Source organism: Rhamphochromis sp. 'chilingali' (genome assembly GCF_963969265.1).
Source record: "Rhamphochromis sp. 'chilingali' genome assembly, chromosome: 20".
In the NCBI taxonomy this organism is placed as follows: domain Eukaryota; kingdom Metazoa; phylum Chordata; class Actinopteri; order Cichliformes; family Cichlidae; genus Rhamphochromis; species Rhamphochromis sp. 'chilingali'.
Window position 1 is genome coordinate 28,294,642 of NC_137947.1, and position 18,534 is coordinate 28,313,175.

Consider the following 18,534-nt stretch of genomic DNA (forward strand, 5'->3'; position numbering starts at 1 on the left):
AGAAAACACTAAACAGGAGATTTTTGAGAAGTTTAAACATCTTGAGTAACATCTGAATAATGAACAGCACCTGTAGTACTGTCTTTAGTGAGCTTTTTCTGGAGGGACAGTTGTGTGACTCTGTGATCCGAGCTGGAGATGTTGAGTTTAAAATTCACAGGATCATCCTCTGCAACTGCAGTGCATACTTCAGGTGAGCAGGCCTGTGTTGTTTGGCTGTGGTTTGGTTCTGCATTTATCCTACTTCAAAGCTTTCATGTAACACAGTGCAGCAGGTATTGGGAGGTTTCAATGTTACACTGTACTTTTTGATCACTAGAAATGTTCTGGAGCAATTTTTAGGGGGAAAAAATCAGTCCTGTATTTTTATTTAGTTATTTATTTTGGGAGGTTTGTTGGGATACACATATAGTATAGGTTTGTGTTTGACTCCACAATGAGCCTGTAAGAGGTAGTTTGAAAGATTACAGACACTATAAACTGGCTTTCTCATGATATTTCATCAGCACGACAACAGCAGCAGCAGTTCTAATAAAGTTGTGCACAAACTGGCCTGCACCAAAAGGACCACATCAGTGGTGATATTAGCTGTGCCTTCACCAGTTTAGCTGAAATTGTATGTCTAAATAGGCAGGTAATCAATTTAGGGCCAGACTGAGAGGTGGCCAATGATATGCCATTTCTGTTGCAGTGGGACATTTCCGCTCTTTCCAATTCTGTCTAGTCAGTAAATTTGATAATGTGAAATTCAGTTATTATATTTGCAGCTATTTAATGCCTGCTGTCCCCTGTCGCCCTAACCCTGTTACTGTATAGGAATATTTGCTACAATGCCTAGACAACTCTATATCCTTCTGTCTGTCTAAACATAGCAGCAATGCTGAATGTTTTTCTGGACATGTCTGAATAGATGACCTTAAATAGGAGACTGCCCATTTGAAATCAAGTCATTTTAGATTTTTGTTACTTTAATTTCATATCTCTTTGATCACAGCTTGCTCAAGTAAGCATGCAGCTGAAAAATTCTACAAATGCTATTTAACTATGAGCTGCATGACATCAGGTACTTTTTAAGTTCCATGACAGAGAGACAATGTGAAAATGTTGATCTGAATCTGCACAGGGATCTCTTCTGCTACAAACCACTACCATCAAACAAGGTCTACAACTTCCCCACTGTGTCTCCAAAAGTAATGAGCCTCATTTTGGAATATGCCTATACCCAATCTGTTGTGGTGACGGAGGACAATGTACTGGAGCTGTTGGTGGAAGCAGACAACTTTATCGTGACTGGCGTCATTCAAGCCTGCTGCGACTTCCTGGAGAGGAAGCTTTGTGTAAATAACTGCGTCAGTATCTGCAATCTGGCACACTTACACAACTGTCCTGACCTCAGGGGAAAGGCCTATCTCTATATCCTCCATCACTTTGAAGAGGTTGGTGCACTCTCCTTGGAGTTCCTGCAGCTCTCTGTGCAGCAACTATCAGATCTTATCGAGAAGGATGAGCTCAATGTGAAGCAGGAGAGCACTGTGTTTGAGGCCATTCTCAGATGGATCAACTATTCCCCTGTGGAACGTGGGTGTGACATGCCCGCACTGCTCAAGCAGGTAACTGAAAATGGGATATCAATTTAATTCCTCCTCTAAGTGCATTTATTTTGTTTATTACTCAGTGAGGGGCTGTTGAATGAATGGTACAGAAAGTAACTTCCGCTGTAGCACTTTGAATTAGGAATAAAAAATAAAGCATAAGCTTGATGCCTGATGCAAAAAAAGAAGTTTGATTGTACACTATTGTGTTTACAGAGTTGGGTGTCCAGGCCGCCCACCTGCTCACCCATCAGCCTTTTACGGCTGACGTGTAAAAAGCTAAAATTGCAATGGCAAAATTACTCAAACTTAAGGCTTGGTAATAGAGTTAATGTAGGAAAATCATTCTTCTTCATTCTTAATCACATTGGGGGGGGGGGGGGGGCTATTTCTAATTCACTTGGGAGTGTGCATCAGAAGGTGCTCATCATTTAGTCCTTAATAAATTGTCAAAGTATTATTTACACTTGCGTCCAGATAAAACTGGCCGTTGTTTTGTAGTTTCAGAAGTGCATTATTGATAATCTGTCTGAACTGCACTTTAGCTTTTCTGACAGAAAAGTTGACTATGCCCATAGTGTTCTGCCAGAACTTACTGACTGGTCCTTAGGCATTTACAACAGGACACACCCTCATTGTGGGACCTGTTTCCACAGCAGGAGGTTACTCAGTGCTTAGATAATGGCATTGACACTTGACTGTGGCACCCCTGCTTGTTTGGAGCTAATGCCATGACCTGCCATTGCTGTTTGGCAGGTGATGCTGTGGCTCTTTACAGGTAATGTTAGGGTCTTTAAGGGCAATGCCACAGCTGATTGGAGGCGATGCCAGGAGCTACCATAGCTATCTGGGTGATTCCATGACATTTTGATTATAGAGATAGTGCTATACTTCACTAATGTGTGGTGGCATGGTGGCTACGTCCAACTCTTATATACAGTCTAATGTTGTATTTCTTGCCTTTTTCCCTTATGATTCTTGTTTTCATCCAGGTCCGCTTACTATTAATGCCCACTGAGTACTTGGTTGACACTGTGAGCAGAAATGATCTGGTGAGTAGTAGTCCGGCATGCATGAATATGGTAACCACTGCCATACAGATGCTAAATGAGTCCAATATGGAGAGACCTCTGACCCAAACACGCCTGCCGTCTGAAGTCTTATTGGCCGTTGGTGGATGGGTGAGTCATTTCCCAAGTGACAAGATTGAGTTGTACAATGTCCGAGCTGACCACTGGGTGCCGCTGAGCTGGAGACACAATGCTTCTCTGGGATTCTACGGTTGTGCTTACCTCAATGGATGTATTTATTGCATCGGAGGTTTTGATTTCATAAGCTATTCAAGTCATGTGAGAAGGTTCAGCCTCACCAGCCAAACCTGGACAGAGGTGGGCTCGATGCATGAAGAGCGGGGCTTTCTCAGTGTGGCCACACTGAATGGCTGCATATATGCTATGGGAGGGTGCCAAAAACAAAAGAAACTGAAAACTGCAGAACGATATGAGCCTGACACCAACCAGTGGACTATGATTGCATCGATGCACAAGCCCAGGACAGAAGCTGGTGCTGCAACACTACACGGTAAGGTAAGTGGAATTGAGGTAGTGGAAGATCTCTGCCATGTTGGTTTTGTGGAGAAAGTGATGGACAAAGTTAACTGGTAATGCTAACAACCTTGGTTAACAAGCTGCGTCAATAAAATGTACAGTCAAATAATTCCATTAGAAATGCACCAAAAGATGCCAATGCCTTAATCTGTCAGTACACTTTCCAAAGCAGTCACAAACCCAAATTTTAGCTAGGACGCTATCCATATGGATTAGTTTGTTTGTTTTTTGTCTTTTGTGTCTGGCTGTAAAAATGATTTTTAAGGCTATGTAGTTGGATTTACAACATATGGGGATTTATTATCTTTTGGAGCCAGCCAACCAACGAATTTATGCACTGGAACATGAGAGCACAGTAAAATATTACTTTTCTGTGAGCTTCTGTGCAAAAAAACATTTTTTAATAGTCTTATAAATCTGGCCAATGGGAGTAATTTTTAAAAAATGATTTTTTTTTTTTAGAATAATGTCATGAGTATTGAGAAAGACATTCTTTCCTTGGTTGGTACTTTTTTTCTTGCAAACTTATAACAATCCTGCAAAGTATTGTTTTGGTTTTCTTGGTTTGGTTGGGATCTTTTTGTTAATTTAATCTCAGTAAATATATGTTTTTTAAAAAGAATATTATGGCTCGGCAATTTCTTTATTCCTGTTTTATTTGTTTTGCTTAACATGGCACTGATTTGCAAATGTACTTTTCGGCTTGAGGGCTTAATCATCACTGGACCTTTCTGTGGAAAATATGAATAGTTTATGAATTGTATCAGTTTTATAATATTTTTTAAAACTAAATATGTCTATTACCATTAATCCAACAGCTCAGGGAGAAGGTTAAGGTTACTTCACCCTCAGATCGTGAAAAATAGTAATTTTACAATTTCTGCATCCATATTTTCCAAGTCTGCAAAATACAGAAAATAAATGCAGCAAACCTCTGCTAAAACTAAATGTTTTAGGATAACACCATCATTTTTAGATTTTTACTACTATTATGCAAAGTAGCTACACAGAAATCTGATGAAAACATTTTTAGTTTTTCACAAGCGCATGGCACAACATAGAAGAGCCACCTCCACGGGACAAGACTCAGCAGTCCATCTGCATCTTAAGGATAAAGGACACTCTTTCGAGGATGCCAATGTTCACATTTTGGACAGAGAGGACAGATGGTTTGAAAGAGGAGTGAAAGAAGCCATTTATGACCACTGTGAGCGACCATCTTTTAACAGAGGCGGTGGTTTACGACACCAACTGTCTGCCATCTATAATCCAGTTTTGAGTTCGCTTCCCAGACGCCTTAATGCCCACTCACACCCTGGGCCATCTGACCTCAGGAAATCACATGATAGGGTGGGGCCAGGTTTCACAATGAGCTCACCTGAAACCCTGGCTGATTGTGACCCACACCCTCTTTCACACCTTGGCTCATGTAATTAGGTAGAGGATCATCAGGGGGTCCTTTGTCTCTTTTGGGGGGACACTCCCACAGGGCTTAAATCTGGGACTCTCCACCATCTTCACCCTCTACACCACAGACTTCAGCCACTGCACAGAGACCTGCCATCTTCAGAAGTTTTCTGATGACTCTGCGGTGGTTGGATGCATCAGCAGGGATGATGAGACAGAGTACCGGGCTGTGGTCGACTCCTTTGTCACGTGGTGTGAGCAGAATCATCTGCAGCTCAACGTGGCAAAGACCAAGGAACTGATCGTGGACTTCAGGAAGACCAGGAAACACTTGACCCCTGTTTCAATCCAGGGGGTCAGTGTTGACATTGTGGAGGACTATAAATACCTTGGAGTACACATTGACAATAAACTGGACTGGGCTAAAAACACCACAGCACTTTACAGGAAGGGCCAGAGTCGTCTCTATTTTTTGAGGCGACTGAGGTCCTTCAACATCTGCCAGAAAATGCTGAGGATTTTCTATGAGTCTGTGGTGGCCAGTGCGATCCTCTATGCTGTTGCATGCTGGGGGAGCAGGCTGAGGGTCGCAGATGCCAACAGACTTAATAAACTGATCCGTAAGGCCAGCAATGTTGTGGGGATGGAGCTGGACTCCCTCAAGGTGGTGTCGGAGAGGCGGATGCTGTCCAAGATAAAGACAATGTTGGATAACACCTCCCACCCACTCCATGACATGTTGGTCAGTCACAGGAGCTCGTTCAGTGAGAGACTGAGATTACCGAAAAGCACCACTGAACGACACAGGAAATCATTCCTGCCTGTGGCCATCTCCCTGTACAACGCATCCACTTAACACACTGTTTGCTGCTACAACTACACATGTTTCTTTTCCAAATATTTATTTATAAGTGACTTATGTATGTATGTATGTATATATATGTATATATTGTACTATTCTTAGTTAGCGTATTGTCTGTCTTGTCTTAATGTTGGTTTAAAATGGAGCACTGTAACAAAAAATAATTTCCCCCAGGGATCAATAAAGTATTCTGATTCTGATTCTGATTCTGATTTGACTCTTAGAACTGAAGAAGCTTCTCGGATGAGAGGTGAAATGTCTTCAAGCAACTTAAAGAAATCCAGATGCTTTTCTTTCCAAGCTCCTTAGAATACGATGACATGGATGACTGAGAACCTTCAGACATTTTTAGTGTTTTTAAGTATTTTCTGGAAGCTGAAACATTTAATTCTATTAATTTTGACTTAAACATGATTTTAATTTCTAGGTGTACATTTGTGGTGGTCTTACTGGAGATGAACCTCTGTTATGTGCTGAGTCCTACAACCCTGACACCAACCAGTGGACACTGATCACACCCATGGAAACCGGGAGGACTGGGGGAGCCGTGGTCGCCTACAATGACGAAATCTATGTAGTAAGAAGAGCTTAAAACATACTCTTACTACGGACAGAAATTCAAACATGGAATGTTTACTGTACCTGTATTTGGGAGTCTGTATTATTTTCCAAGTACCATGTACTGGATTATTGGAATGTGATTTCTATAATTACCCTAGAATCAGATATTTTGGAATCTGGAGACCTATTTACTTTTTTTACAACAGAACATTTTTACGTTACAGACTGTAACAAGTCCTTTGTCTGCACAGGTTGGTGGCTTTAACGGTATCACTCAGTTGCGTAGTGTCATCGCATATGACCCAAGAACAAGACACTGGCGCAACGTTGCTCCCATGTTACACCCTCGCAAAAACTTCGGCATTGCAGTGCTGGAGGACCAGCTGTATGTGGTTGGAGGTTTCCACAATGGCGGCTCATTCTGCAATGTGGAGTGCTATGATGAAAAGACCAACAGGTGGTACATTGTCAGCGACAAAGGGATGACCCAAGGTGCTGTCAGTTGTTGCGTTCTGAAGCGACACCCTGATCTGACTGCTTATCTTTCATAATTATTTCACATAAAGAAATAAAGAAATACATTTTTCATCAATAAAAAACTGGCTGTTTTTCTGCTTAAGATCCTGAGGTCTGACATCCCAGTGAAAAAGTCTCTTTTAGCTGAACAGAGAACTTGAACTTTCTTTTCAACATGATGGGCATTGCAGCTTCCACGTTTTATGGCCACAAGGGAGGTTAACAGCTATGATATTAAGATCCCATTGGTAAAAGTCAAATCGTTTCTTCACTAATAGGTGATCCATTCAAGCCGCCATCTTCATCTCTACCACCAGCGTCTAGACTCCGGGGGATCCTGCCCTAATCCCTATCACTGCTCCGATTCCATTCTGCCAGGATGGACTATCAGAGTCTAACTGGCAAATACCTCAAATTGAATTCTGCACATTAATAAATCATGTTCAGTTCCTTTGATTGATCTCTCCTTATTAAAATAAAGCTGATGTGTTTTCTGAAACCCAGTCTGTAGAATATATTCTGGCATTTAAATTTATAGCGTTTGAAATTATTTTGAAACACAGGAATTTACAATAGGAACCTGTAAATGAAATGCCCTTTATTTTGTTTGAAGTCGTTATGGCAGCATGAGAGGGCTCAACATCTCACTAAGGCCTTGATCACATGCCCAGACATCAGTCAGTGATCCTCTGGCAGCCCCAGCTCATGAAGAAAAATGTGTATTCCCAAATCAGTTGGTGAGTGGTTCCTGGAGGTTGCTACGTGAAATACTGTAGGGCACAGAAGGATATGCTTCATTTAAAGCCTCCTTGTGATTGCTGTAATTGCAGGCAGATTGTTGCCCATAGGGGAAAAAGTGGAAGCATGGAAAAAAGTAACTTCTTTGCAAATACTTGCCAATTACCAAAAAAACTGATAAAAATATGAAAAATGTAACGTAACCTGGAAATCACTGCAGTACCAGTGAACGGTCTTCATTTCCAGTTTACATAAACTTTTTCAACTTTCACTGCCACTTTGTGACTTGTTGGAGAGTGTTTGCAGAAAAGTTGGATACTTTTATCTAAATTACAAGAGACAATCAGTGGCAATCTGCTGGCAAGCCAAGCAATAACAAGGTTTTTTGTCCAAAATCCTCTTAGCGACCATTTTTATCAACAGCTAGCAACCACTCACCAACCAGTCAAGGAATATACATTTTCTCTTTAGACACCACTGTTTAGCTTGAGATAAATGCTTGTAATAAAACTAGAAGTTTAACAACATATTATAGCTTTGGTACAAAAAAGTGTTTGTTAATTCTTTTGTCTTATTATTGCTTCTGTTCTTTAACACTACTCACCTTTTTCCATGACATGGTCATAGGCTGTTTATAAAACATGGACATAGTCAGCATGATGTTGTCCACTGGTTTGTGAAATCCCATTTCTGAAACCACAAAATGAGCATTTGGACCAATTCATCTTTGATGAAGGATGATGCATTTTATCTAGCTTTATCTAGCATTCTGTGGCCTTTCGACATCTTTACCAGCAGAGAGAGGACAAAGAACTAAGTTAAAAAAAAGACTCTGGGGTTTCAATTGACAGTACATTCACCTCTGACTTAATTAATGTTGCTGCACAGAGTTATCTGGATAAATTTAAGTAATGCTACCCCCATTTGCACAGTCCCCTAACTAAAGTGCTTCTCCAAAGTAAAACCACACATCTGCATTGGATCTGACTCTAGGTCCTTCTCAGACCTAGAGAAAAGCTTCAGCATGGAACTAAGAGAGCACAGCGTTGTCCTTACTGCCACAGTAAGGACAACACTGGGATGGGCATTATAACGTCTCTTGGTGAGTCACCTGAGCCACTTCTATTCACTGTAATCACAAAACAACCCGCAGGAAGAAAAATACACATTGAACATTTTTGTCAAGTTGATACCCTTATCTTCAGATATGAAAGTGTGATTACTCAAAGCAATATAAGCAGGCAACGGAGCTCTTACAGGCAAAGACCATACAAGTAGATGTACATGGTGCACCACCCATCCACTTAATCATCCATCCATTAAGAACACCAAATCCTGATTAATTGACACAGACAAACCTTTTGGAATGGACTTCTGGATCTTGTGTTTAAATGTGCACATCACATCATTTACTGTGAGCCAGCTCAACCGTCTTCAATGTAGTTTTCTCGCCTACTTTAATGTCCAATTAAAGTAGATAAAATTCAATTAGAGTCACAAATTAGAGTTACTAAGGCTGACTGTAATCGGATCCACAGTTTATGAAGTGAATGCATCATGTCACATCAGTAAGACTTGAAACTAGCAATGGGACATAAATTCTTCATAAACTGTTGAATTGGGTTATATATCACTTTACAGAAAGAACTTTTTTCCATGTAAATTTTACACAGATGTCATTTTGAATGTCTGCTGGCCTTAAGATATGAGGAACGTTAAAGTTACTCCAGCTGTGGAGTCAATTTTCAGATGTCAGGCGTCAGTTACCTTTTATCTTTTTTTAAGACACTGTTTGAGAGAAATATTCATCATGTGTTTATTTCGATAGCAGAAACATATTTTACTGGTTGATTCTAAACAACAGGGCAGCTTCCGTATACTCTGTATAATGTGTTTAAATATGATTGAGCTTCTTTTAATAGTAGAAAGGGATGTCATTCATGCAGAAGTCAGGTTGCAGACTCTCAAAGGTGCAGTCAGATGTGTCCATGGCACAGCGACCGCAGTGGCAATTCAAAGCCACAGGGTAGGTGACGATCGGGTCTACACCAGGTGGGCAGTCAGGAAGCTCAAATGTTTTATAGTACAGGTCCCGGTATGTGCACACATGCTGGTACACATTGCTGAATGGTATCTTGATGACAGGGTCCTAAAGGGAGGGGAAATGAAAACAGTGTCCTTACAAAAATGTTGTTATAACACTACAGAAGCAACTGTTTTTAAAGGAGCTTGCAAAAGAAAAGCGTCTGGACTTCTTTAAGTTAAAGAAGTTAAAGTTAAAGCTTTTCTTTTGCAAGCTCCTTTGACTACGATGACCTGGATGACTGAGAACCTTCACAGACAACTGTTTTTAAACAAGAAATTCACCTAAAATGTTAAATGAAGTTTCAAAGTCCTGGTTTTAGGCATAAAGTCTTACTGTTAAACTGTTGTGCATCACAGTGAGGGAAAGTTGATGCTTTCAATGAACCATGTGCCAACACAGTGCAGGGGAGCTACCTAAACGCTACTCCCACAGAGGTTGATTATCTTGTTAATAGTGTTACATCTTCGGTGCGTTCAAGTCTGCATGTGCTCCTCAAATTTAGAACCAATGGACTCCCTGGTATAACTCACAAATGTACACCATAAAGTCGTAAAATTTACTTTTGGTTCTGAGGGATTTTTAAAAGTAGAAAGGGAGGCAGAGCCTTCAGCTTTCGGGGCCCTCTTCTGTGCAACCAGAGTCAGACACACTCTCTACTTTTAAGGCTTAAACCTTTTGGGTTTTTTCTTTTCATAAAGCATATAGTTGGGCTGGATCAGGTGACTGAATCCTTCCTTAGTTACACTACAATAGGTCTAGCCTGCCAGAGAGGCTTCCCATGATGTGGTTTTATTGGATTTATTTTCTTATGCTCCACTCTGCTTTTAATCATTATTTATTATTAATCTTTGGCTCTTTTCCACAGTGTGTCTTTTTTCCTGTCTTCCTCCCCTCACCCCAAACCAGTCACAGCAGATCGCTGTCCCTCCCTGAGCCTGGAACTCCTGGAGTTTTATTCCTGTTAAAAGGGAGTTCTTTCTCCCCACTGTCACTAAGTGCTTGCTCTAAGGGGGGGTCATCTAATTGGTGGAATTTTGTCTGTATTATTATTGGGGTTTTTGCCTTATTATATAAAGCACCTTGGGGTGACTGTTTCTTGTGATTTGTTGCTATATAAATTAAATAGAATTGAAATTTAATATATTCCTTTACTTTTGCTGAGAAACCAGAAAGTTTTTAGTATCTGTGACACAGATACAGGTGAAATACACTGACTTTCTTCCCAGTTTAGTCACTTACATGTTTATAATAAAGGTCTGGAGTCACATGGCAAATATACTAGACACACAGCTTGACTTTACTGCAAACAGCAGCTGGCAGCATGTTTGTGACTTCAGGAGTACTTAAACTTAACCTTCCTGATTTCACCACAATAAAATCCACAGACACATCAATTGAAATTGAAAATAGCTTGAAGCGGCAGCTAACACATTCTTAATAGCACGTATTTTTTTAAACCACAGATTATGCAGTTATACAGGTATTAGTTTTTGCTGACTGATAAGCTTTAGAGGCACCATGACTGACTTGCTCAGAATATTTTCCCAATTTGTATACGCATGAAGTGGAAGTTTTGCATAATGTGTATCAGTGCATAGCATGTGGACTGTAACACCAGTCAGTATAGGTGGTGTCTGTAACCAGCAGCTGAAAATGTAGAAAAAAGAAAAGAGTCTGATATTAATATGTGGTAACACTTATAAGTACCCTGTACTTTCTGGGGTGCACGTTATGTTATGGAGTGACTACGGTGCAAGTACCCTACACTTGCAATTTGTAGGCAAGTGCGGGGTACTTACAGTGTACATGTTTCATTGTTTCTTGCAAAAACCTGACTTGTTGCCTTCAAGATGCACATAAGTACAGAACACTTGTGCCTTATTTGCAGGTCGGGGTATAAAGTGTTACCTCATATGTTTTTGTAAAGAATCAAATAAGCCCTGATTGTATTATTTTTTGGTTTTGGGCCTCCAAATGATTTGTTTTTATCTCCTGATTTTTGCAGCTTTGAAATTCTTTTTGGTTTATATTTCTCTCCTTTACACTCATGAACCACATTACCTTGGTGATGCAGTGTCCACTGCAGATGGTTGTCTCCACTGGATGACAGCTGGGACAGCCCTCCTTCTCCAGAGACACTGTCTGGTTGATGAGCTGACAGGGCGGCAGCTGGAAGGCCGCTGATGGTGGAATAAGTTTTTATTTGGTTCCAAAAATAAAAGCCTAAAACTTGTTACAGATTTTGGTGTTTGTGATGTTTGTGGTAATACAGGATGTCATGTAGCTTTTAAATTTGTTTTTATGTACAAAACTGGAACAACACAACTGGAACACAACCATTAATTCTATATTTTTGTTTGTTTGTTTTCTATTATTATACATTTCCTTTATAAAAGCCTTGCACACATATAAATATATGTTATCAGCATTTTTAATATAAGAATGAGAGAATCCTCTGCCTTTTTCACAATATTTCCAATAACATCTTAGATCAATATAAGCTTCCTACAATAATCATACAGTTCTCTTACCTGCAGGAGATAAGATGAAAGTTGAAGCTCCAACAAACAAACTCAACATCAGTGCAAGGAGCATTCTGCTAATCTGTGCCATCATTCTGTAGGCGTCAAGTTGCATTAGTTAGTCACTTAGTTAATTATTCCTTAAGACTTTTCAGCTAGCAAACATAATGATGGGGGGCATTGTACAAAATAATTTTTAGACTATATTGGGTGTAATTCTAGTTTCAGTGAGAAAATTAAAAGGTATTGTCCCCTTATTGTGTTCATGTTTCAGATTAAATAAAGAATAAGCCTTTAATTGGGTGTTACACCACTATCCCTGGTGTAAATCTGTGTCACTAACATATCTATACATAAGTAAAACATAAAATATATGCACATAAATCATTAATAACTCATCTAATATCTATTAATTAGGTCAGCATATACTGCAAAAACACCAGCTTTTCTATTAACAATTTCAATTTCTTGAGCTCCGTGTTTATAATACTGGAGCTGGAATACAGAATAAAGTTTTAAAGCTAATAATATAGATATGTAAATATCTATATAGCCCTCCACATTTAAACAGCATTCATATAAATCATCTGTCTGCTAGTAAGAGCAGCATGTCTTACCTCTCCGGTGGCTGCAGGCAGTGTCTGGAGGTAAGCTGCCCAGCTTTATAAAGGACACAGGAGTCAAGTATCTAGTACCAAACAAACTCGTATAGGATATCAGTGTTAATCCCTACTACCTGTTTTTATTAGAAGGATAAAACATTTAAACCTTTTTTTTTTTTTACTCACAAGCTGGCAGAAATATAATTTTAAGAGGAAAATTTATTTTTAAAACCTTTTTTGACACAGAAGCACCAAAAATGTAAATGGTTTTCACCCAGTTCTAAACATGCAGTCTTCGCTTTAACTATTAAAAATAAAAGTCGGTTCAGAGAATGCTTAAAAATCTGTTCAAATAACTTTTATAATATATTTGACACAAACTTTAAACAATGTTTTACACTGTTTATTAGTCTACACCTCTTCTTTCTAGTCACTCCCCCTGTTATAGGTACAGTGCTCAAGTCTTTAATCTTCCTCTTTCATTTTTGTGATATTCAATCAGACTCCTAAAGTGATGTAATAATAATAATTACCAACAAAACAGGATGACTGCTAATCTGTTGCGGATGTAGTGAAATAACCTTGTTTTTAAATGGGGGATCATTGTGACATGCAGGCTTCCTGTTTGATGTTGTTTAATGGAAACGTTTACCCTGTCACATAATTCCCGTCAGGATTAATGTTTGTGATAGGTTAGGATGACACAGCAGTGTGACTTCAGTTTCTTTTTCATTTAACTAATTAACCATTTATTTACTGTATCCATTTTCTATAACACATAAAACAAGGCAGCACAGTCTGTATTTAGAACACATTGTCTTCAACCAGTTTACTGGAGTTTTTTTTTCCTTAAAGCAAATAGGCACATCTACAAGCTGAAAAGTGATTGCAAATGTCAATGTTCTCTGTTTATTTATTTTTTTAGTTTTTTATATATATATATATATATATATATCTGCTTATATTGGCAAATAGCCTGTAGTAAACACTACTGCAATCATTTTTTGTCAGTCAGTTTTATATATCTTTCATTTATCATGGGAAAAAAATTCAAAAAATTGGCAAAGAGGGCAACAGAAATAGTAGAAAATAAATAAATAAATAAAACAAATAACATCACAGTTCTATAAGCATATTTTAAGTGACCGAAAAGGCCTGGGTTGATTACAATGTAGGCACAGTAATGAAGAGTCATAAAGATACTTGCTAAACATGTCATTACTGACGTTTTATATCTAACCCCTTTATAAATCCTGTTCACTACTAAGTAGCGATATTAGACGTGAAAAACACAGAAAAACAACAGGAAATCATTTTTTGCAGACGCCGGAACCACACATCTTTAGTACGTTTGAGTCGGCGACTTATAGGGAATGGACCATTCGACAGGTACGACGCATGCGTATAGAGGCAATGTTGTTACGAAAGTGATTATATGTTTTTAATATAAATTGAACTTGCACGTTGAAGGAGGACACAAATACGGCGGCTATATGGCAGGAGAAGATAGGGAGACTCAGACCAAGGTGAGAACTCGAAGGGACTCGATGGAATCGCGGCGGAAACGCATTGGTGTTTGCAGAAGGTCAACATCAGCCGATTTGATTTAGCTTGTTTAATTTGAACTGTAGGAGAAAATGAGGAAAATATAAGTTAACAAAGAGCTCAATTCGAGTAATGACAACAGGCCAAACGTTTAAATTAAGCAGCAGTTAAAGAGGACAGCTGGATGATACATAACCTTCGTGAGACAAGACGCTTCAGACAAGACCCGATTTGGAAATTTGGTGCTTAAAGATTAACTTTAAGTAGCAGACATGAAACCAGCATCCCTGTTAGTGAGGCAACGATTTTCTTAAACAGTATGGCAATCCGAAAACTTCGGCTTACGGATTATTGACCCTATTATTCAATATTTCTGTAAAACGCCTGTCTGTGTTCACAACAACACATTTAAATGAATAAAAAACAATGGACTGTGAGTGGTGTGACTGTGAGTACTGGAAAACATTAACGTGCAATAAACTGTAAAGATATTCTTTTTGGCATCAATGGATTTCTACCCAGTGTGGGGAAAATGTTGTAGGTGCCCGTTGGTCACCATGAACATCTGATTATTTCCTAACTGACAAACACAGTGTTCACACAACATTGTAAAGCATTTATAGACAAAGATGGAATTCGTTTTTGGAAGGAATTAAGATCAACGTGTATGTCTTTACTGTCTGTTCTTCAGGGTCTGAGGCTGCTGGGGATCCTGGATGTCCAGAACACTCCTTGTGCCAGGGAGGCCATCCTGCATGGAGCTGGAGGCTCAGTAGCTGCTGGGCTGCTTTATTTTCTGGCTACTAGTGAGTCTTGAGTCTGAACTGTCTCTGAATTTACTGCTTGATTGTTTTTATTACTGTCACTCAAATGTTAAAGTACAGATACTTTTGGATGCTCCCTTGCCACAAGAGGTCGCTACAGCAGGTAACTGTAGTCAACAGGGTTTATAAAGGGGATATGCACAAAATAAAGAAAGGATGTGTTTTGTAATTATTTTTATGACGCTGCATTACTGTATCTACATTATAATCAATACAGTACTTTAAAAAATACTTTTTGATAACAATGTGACTTTATCTGGATAAAAACAGAAAATCTAATAATCACTTTACCAAAATCTGATCGCAGCTTCCACCTTGTGAGAGGGATGCTGTTTGCGACTCAAAATGACTTTATATGTTTCACGAGTAATCTATTTGGCAAACATATCACGGATTATAGGCCAACAAGTCACTTAGAACAGTTTAAATACAGGCAATCATTTTTTTGGCAAATAACGTAAATCACCTTTTGGCACAACATGCAGTACCCTTCCTGACGCAGCATCAGAGGGGACGTGTGTCACGGTTCGCATGTGGAGTAATTTACTATAATTTTCTTGTACAGTTCATCATGCAAAGCCAAAACCTCTTGATGTATCCAAACCTTAATACACATTTTATGGTAGTCCCTTTAAACAGAAATGCAAGTAAACAAAAGTTATTCCAGTTCGTCTTATAGTTATCTGACTCGTTTTCTTGTTTTCCTCAGGTCGGGTGAAGAGGTCTTTTGATGTGGGATTTGCGGGTTTTATGGTCACCACACTCGGGTCCTGGTAGGTCTTAAGGACACAATTTTTCTTCAGTGCCTTTCACGTTTTAGTCAGAATAAACATTTCTGTTTTGGCTCTTTCTCGCCTGTCTAGCTTGTTTACTACTTTGTTGTGTAACTGGAATGCTCCTGTTTCTTCCCACTGTTAAGGTTTTATTGCAGGATGAACAATGCTAAGCTCCGTGTGCAGCAGAGGCTGATACAGGAAGGCATCAAAAACAAGGTCGCGTATGAAGGAACTGTTATGGACCCCACAAAAAAAGGCAAAGCAGAAGCACCTTCAGGCCCCTCGTGACCTCTAGCTCTTTTCCTCTCGGAGGACAAAAGAGAATGCAGCTAGGCTAAACAGACCTAACTGCGTTTCTCTGAATTGATGGACAACATTATTAGAAACATTTCATGGATGTTTTTCTGTGTTGGATTGTTAAGGAGCTCCTTCTCTGTTATTGAAATTCCTTCATAATCTGAAAGCGCCAAAGCAAGTTAGTTTCATTTTCCAGTCCCTGACATGATGAGTTTGACTCATTTTCACTGTATCCTAATGCTAAACTAATAAAAGAAGTACTGATTTTGTTTTAAAATGATGATCAGGTTAAGTTATTACTGAGGTTTTCTACACATCAGCCTCTACATAATGTAAAATGGAAACTGCTAGTGTGAATCTGTTGTTTTATGTTATTAAAGCAACAAAATCAAAAGGTGTATCAGAAATGAAGGAAAATCAGGATGTACTGGAGTCTTTTCAGTGGTGTTTATCTGAATGTGCTGAATGAAGCGTCTGTGGGAGAAAGTACAGAGCAGCAGGATTTGTGACTCAGTCTTTAAATCCACTGTATCCCTGAAGGTTTGATTATTTAATGTAACAGTTACATGCTTTCGAAATTAAGATTAAAATTAAAAATCAAAACAAAGGCCTCATATAGAAATTGTAATTGATCTTTTTTTTATTATAAACTTTTCTGTGATTCAACTATTAATAAAATTACTGTGAGCCTTAAATTTAGGTTTAGCTTACATTTTGAGTCTGTTACCAGGGTAACAGTTTCTGTGATCCTAGCTTACTGGCAGGTTTTCTTTATTAAACAGAACTTCTCTCTGACTCCTCTTCTGAAGCTGCAACTGAACCAGCTGACCGAGGCTCTTTTTCATTTCTGCAGTCACAAAGTTGCCATTTTGATATTAATTTGTTACTTTTGTTTGTTTAGTTTGCATCAGGCTGTCAGCCTCTTACTGTAGTGATCACGTATGTATGAAATTTCAAACATATACGATCTACGAACAAGGTCATCTCAAGTTACAGCTGAATTCAACTCAAGAATCACATGAAAAATTTGGTTGACTCCTGCTTTATTTATAGAGTTAAATTGAGTGCAGATAAATGCTGACTGAGTGGAGAATGCTGATTACGATGACTCATTTTCCCTTGTGTATTATTTATTTGTTTCTATGGGGCTCATGGTCCACACTCAAACACATTTATTTTCCCTTTACAGCTGAATTAAAACTGAGGTTCTGCAAGCTGATCAGTTTTTCTGGAAATTCAGTTTCTCATTTCTAGTCAGGATTTTTTAAACCTGCTCTCTGGAATATAGCCCCAGATCCTAGCTGGATAAATGTGTTTGCTACATGTTCAAGTGGTTTTATATTCTTGGCACACTGTTATAAAATGTTGGCTAGCAAGTGTCTATCTGTCCTTCCTGTTTGTAGTACTGCAGGCCATTGTAGGTCCATTCTAATATCAAAACGGCCTCTTTAAAAAATATTTAGTATGTTTTACGACACATATTACACTATTTCAAATGCTTTTGGTGCCAGAAAATGTTAGTATGCCCTCCTGTATGAAATCAGCTTGCTTTTTGTCCTTAGTGAGTTCCTGGTACCAGCTACAGGACATGCAACAGGAGTGTAAAAGTAGTTTTATATCTCAGCTGCCTTAAAAAGGAAAAACTGGAAAATGAAATCTAAAACATTGTGCAGAAGAAGTAAGATATGCAAGGCTACATCAAACAGATCAAATTAAGAAGGGAATCATTGTTCAGTCCAGGTTCCTGTTCAGCTCCTGTATATTTTACTCTGATGCACAATGTACAAAGAATTTCTGCTCACATTCTTCATTTACATTTTTTCTCCTGCATAGTCACATAAAGTAAAAACCTTTATCAGGTTGTGTAGCTAATACTAATCTAATGAACATGAGATTCCATTTATTGTTATTTAGCGCATGTGAAAAGTTTTGTTTTAGGTTTTCTATCCGATCAGTTTTAGAAAGAGAAAAATCATTATTTACCACTTTAGCAAGTTAATAATTTGTTCTGTCTGATCACTTTTGACCATTTATAGCCCTGAGCCTTGGAACTTCAAAGAAAAAGACAAAAACAACAACAACAAAAAGAACATTTAGAAAAACAAAGCAGAAAATATGGCAGCATTTTAAACAAACAAAAATAAAAACAACTACCATTTTAGGAATTACAGTATTTAATTTAAAAAAAAAAAACGGAATAATTTGAGGGTTTTTTGATTTGTTTTTGTTGCGTTTCCTGTTTTTTGGTCTGTTTTGCCCTTGTGAGTCATATATTTGATATAAAACAAACAACTCTTTAAGGCAAATAATCCTCCTGGGTAAAAATAAAATCTAAGCCCCTCCCTTTAGAAATAAAAAATAGTGCGACACAAACATACAGAAATAAAGTTTACATACAGGCTGTTAAATTATACTGATATCAGTTTTTAATGCAAATCTTCTCATCCTGCTGTGTCACAGACACGAACACCAACAGAGGCTGAGCACATCCACGCCTCATTCAAAGCAGCTTTCTGAGCGCTGTTGAGATCATGAGGCTCAGCACAGCAGCAATAAACAGCTTTGTAAAAGTTCCATGACACGTAGTTTCACAAGAAGA

The 18,534-nt window shown here is 38.6% G+C and overlaps 3 protein-coding genes across 3 annotated transcripts; 2 read left to right on the plus strand and 1 right to left on the minus strand.

The window, feature by feature from the left end:
• Window positions 1–59: 59 nt before the first annotated feature.
• On the plus strand, window positions 60–6,891 carry LOC308388796 (kelch-like protein 10; the record flags this gene model as incomplete). Its single annotated transcript, XM_080869722.1, has 6 exons — window positions 60–193; window positions 1,124–1,610; window positions 2,585–3,178; window positions 5,896–6,045; window positions 6,281–6,521; window positions 6,824–6,891. 6 exons carry the CDS (start codon window positions 60–62, stop codon window positions 6,889–6,891), a joined length of 1,674 nt encoding a protein of 557 aa, XP_080725848.1.
• Window positions 6,892–9,198: 2,307 nt separating this feature from the next.
• Window positions 9,199–12,004, minus strand: lhb (luteinizing hormone subunit beta; the record flags this gene model as incomplete). The annotated part of the gene is made up of 3 exons (XM_080869321.1): window positions 11,901–12,004; window positions 11,431–11,549; window positions 9,199–9,432 (listed from the first exon to the last, which is right to left on the minus strand). The coding sequence occupies exons 1-3, from the start codon at window positions 11,983–11,985 to the stop codon at window positions 9,199–9,201; spliced, it is 438 nt and encodes a 145-aa protein (XP_080725447.1). The 5' UTR covers window positions 11,986–12,004.
• Window positions 12,005–13,860: 1,856 nt separating this feature from the next.
• On the plus strand, window positions 13,861–16,543 carry cox20 (cytochrome c oxidase assembly factor COX20). Its single transcript, XM_080869817.1, has 4 exons — window positions 13,861–14,019; window positions 14,730–14,844; window positions 15,572–15,635; window positions 15,782–16,543. Exons 1-4 carry the CDS (start codon window positions 13,987–13,989, stop codon window positions 15,924–15,926), a joined length of 357 nt encoding a protein of 118 aa, XP_080725943.1. The 5' UTR covers window positions 13,861–13,986; the 3' UTR covers window positions 15,927–16,543.
• Window positions 16,544–18,534: the final 1,991 nt, after the last annotated feature.

What these genes read in the sequence shown, in the direction of transcription:
- cox20 (XM_080869817.1), top strand. Translation starts at nt 13,987, where the DNA reads ATGGCAGGAGAAGATAGGGAGACTCAGACCAAG. An exon ending in ATAGGGAGACTCAGACCAAG is followed by an intron (nt 14,020 to 14,729) that starts GTGAGAACTCGA and finishes TCTGTTCTTCAG; the next exon opens with GGTCTGAGGCTGCTGGGGAT. An exon ending in GTCACCACACTCGGGTCCTG is followed by an intron (nt 15,636 to 15,781) that starts GTAGGTCTTAAG and finishes CCCACTGTTAAG; the next exon opens with GTTTTATTGCAGGATGAACA.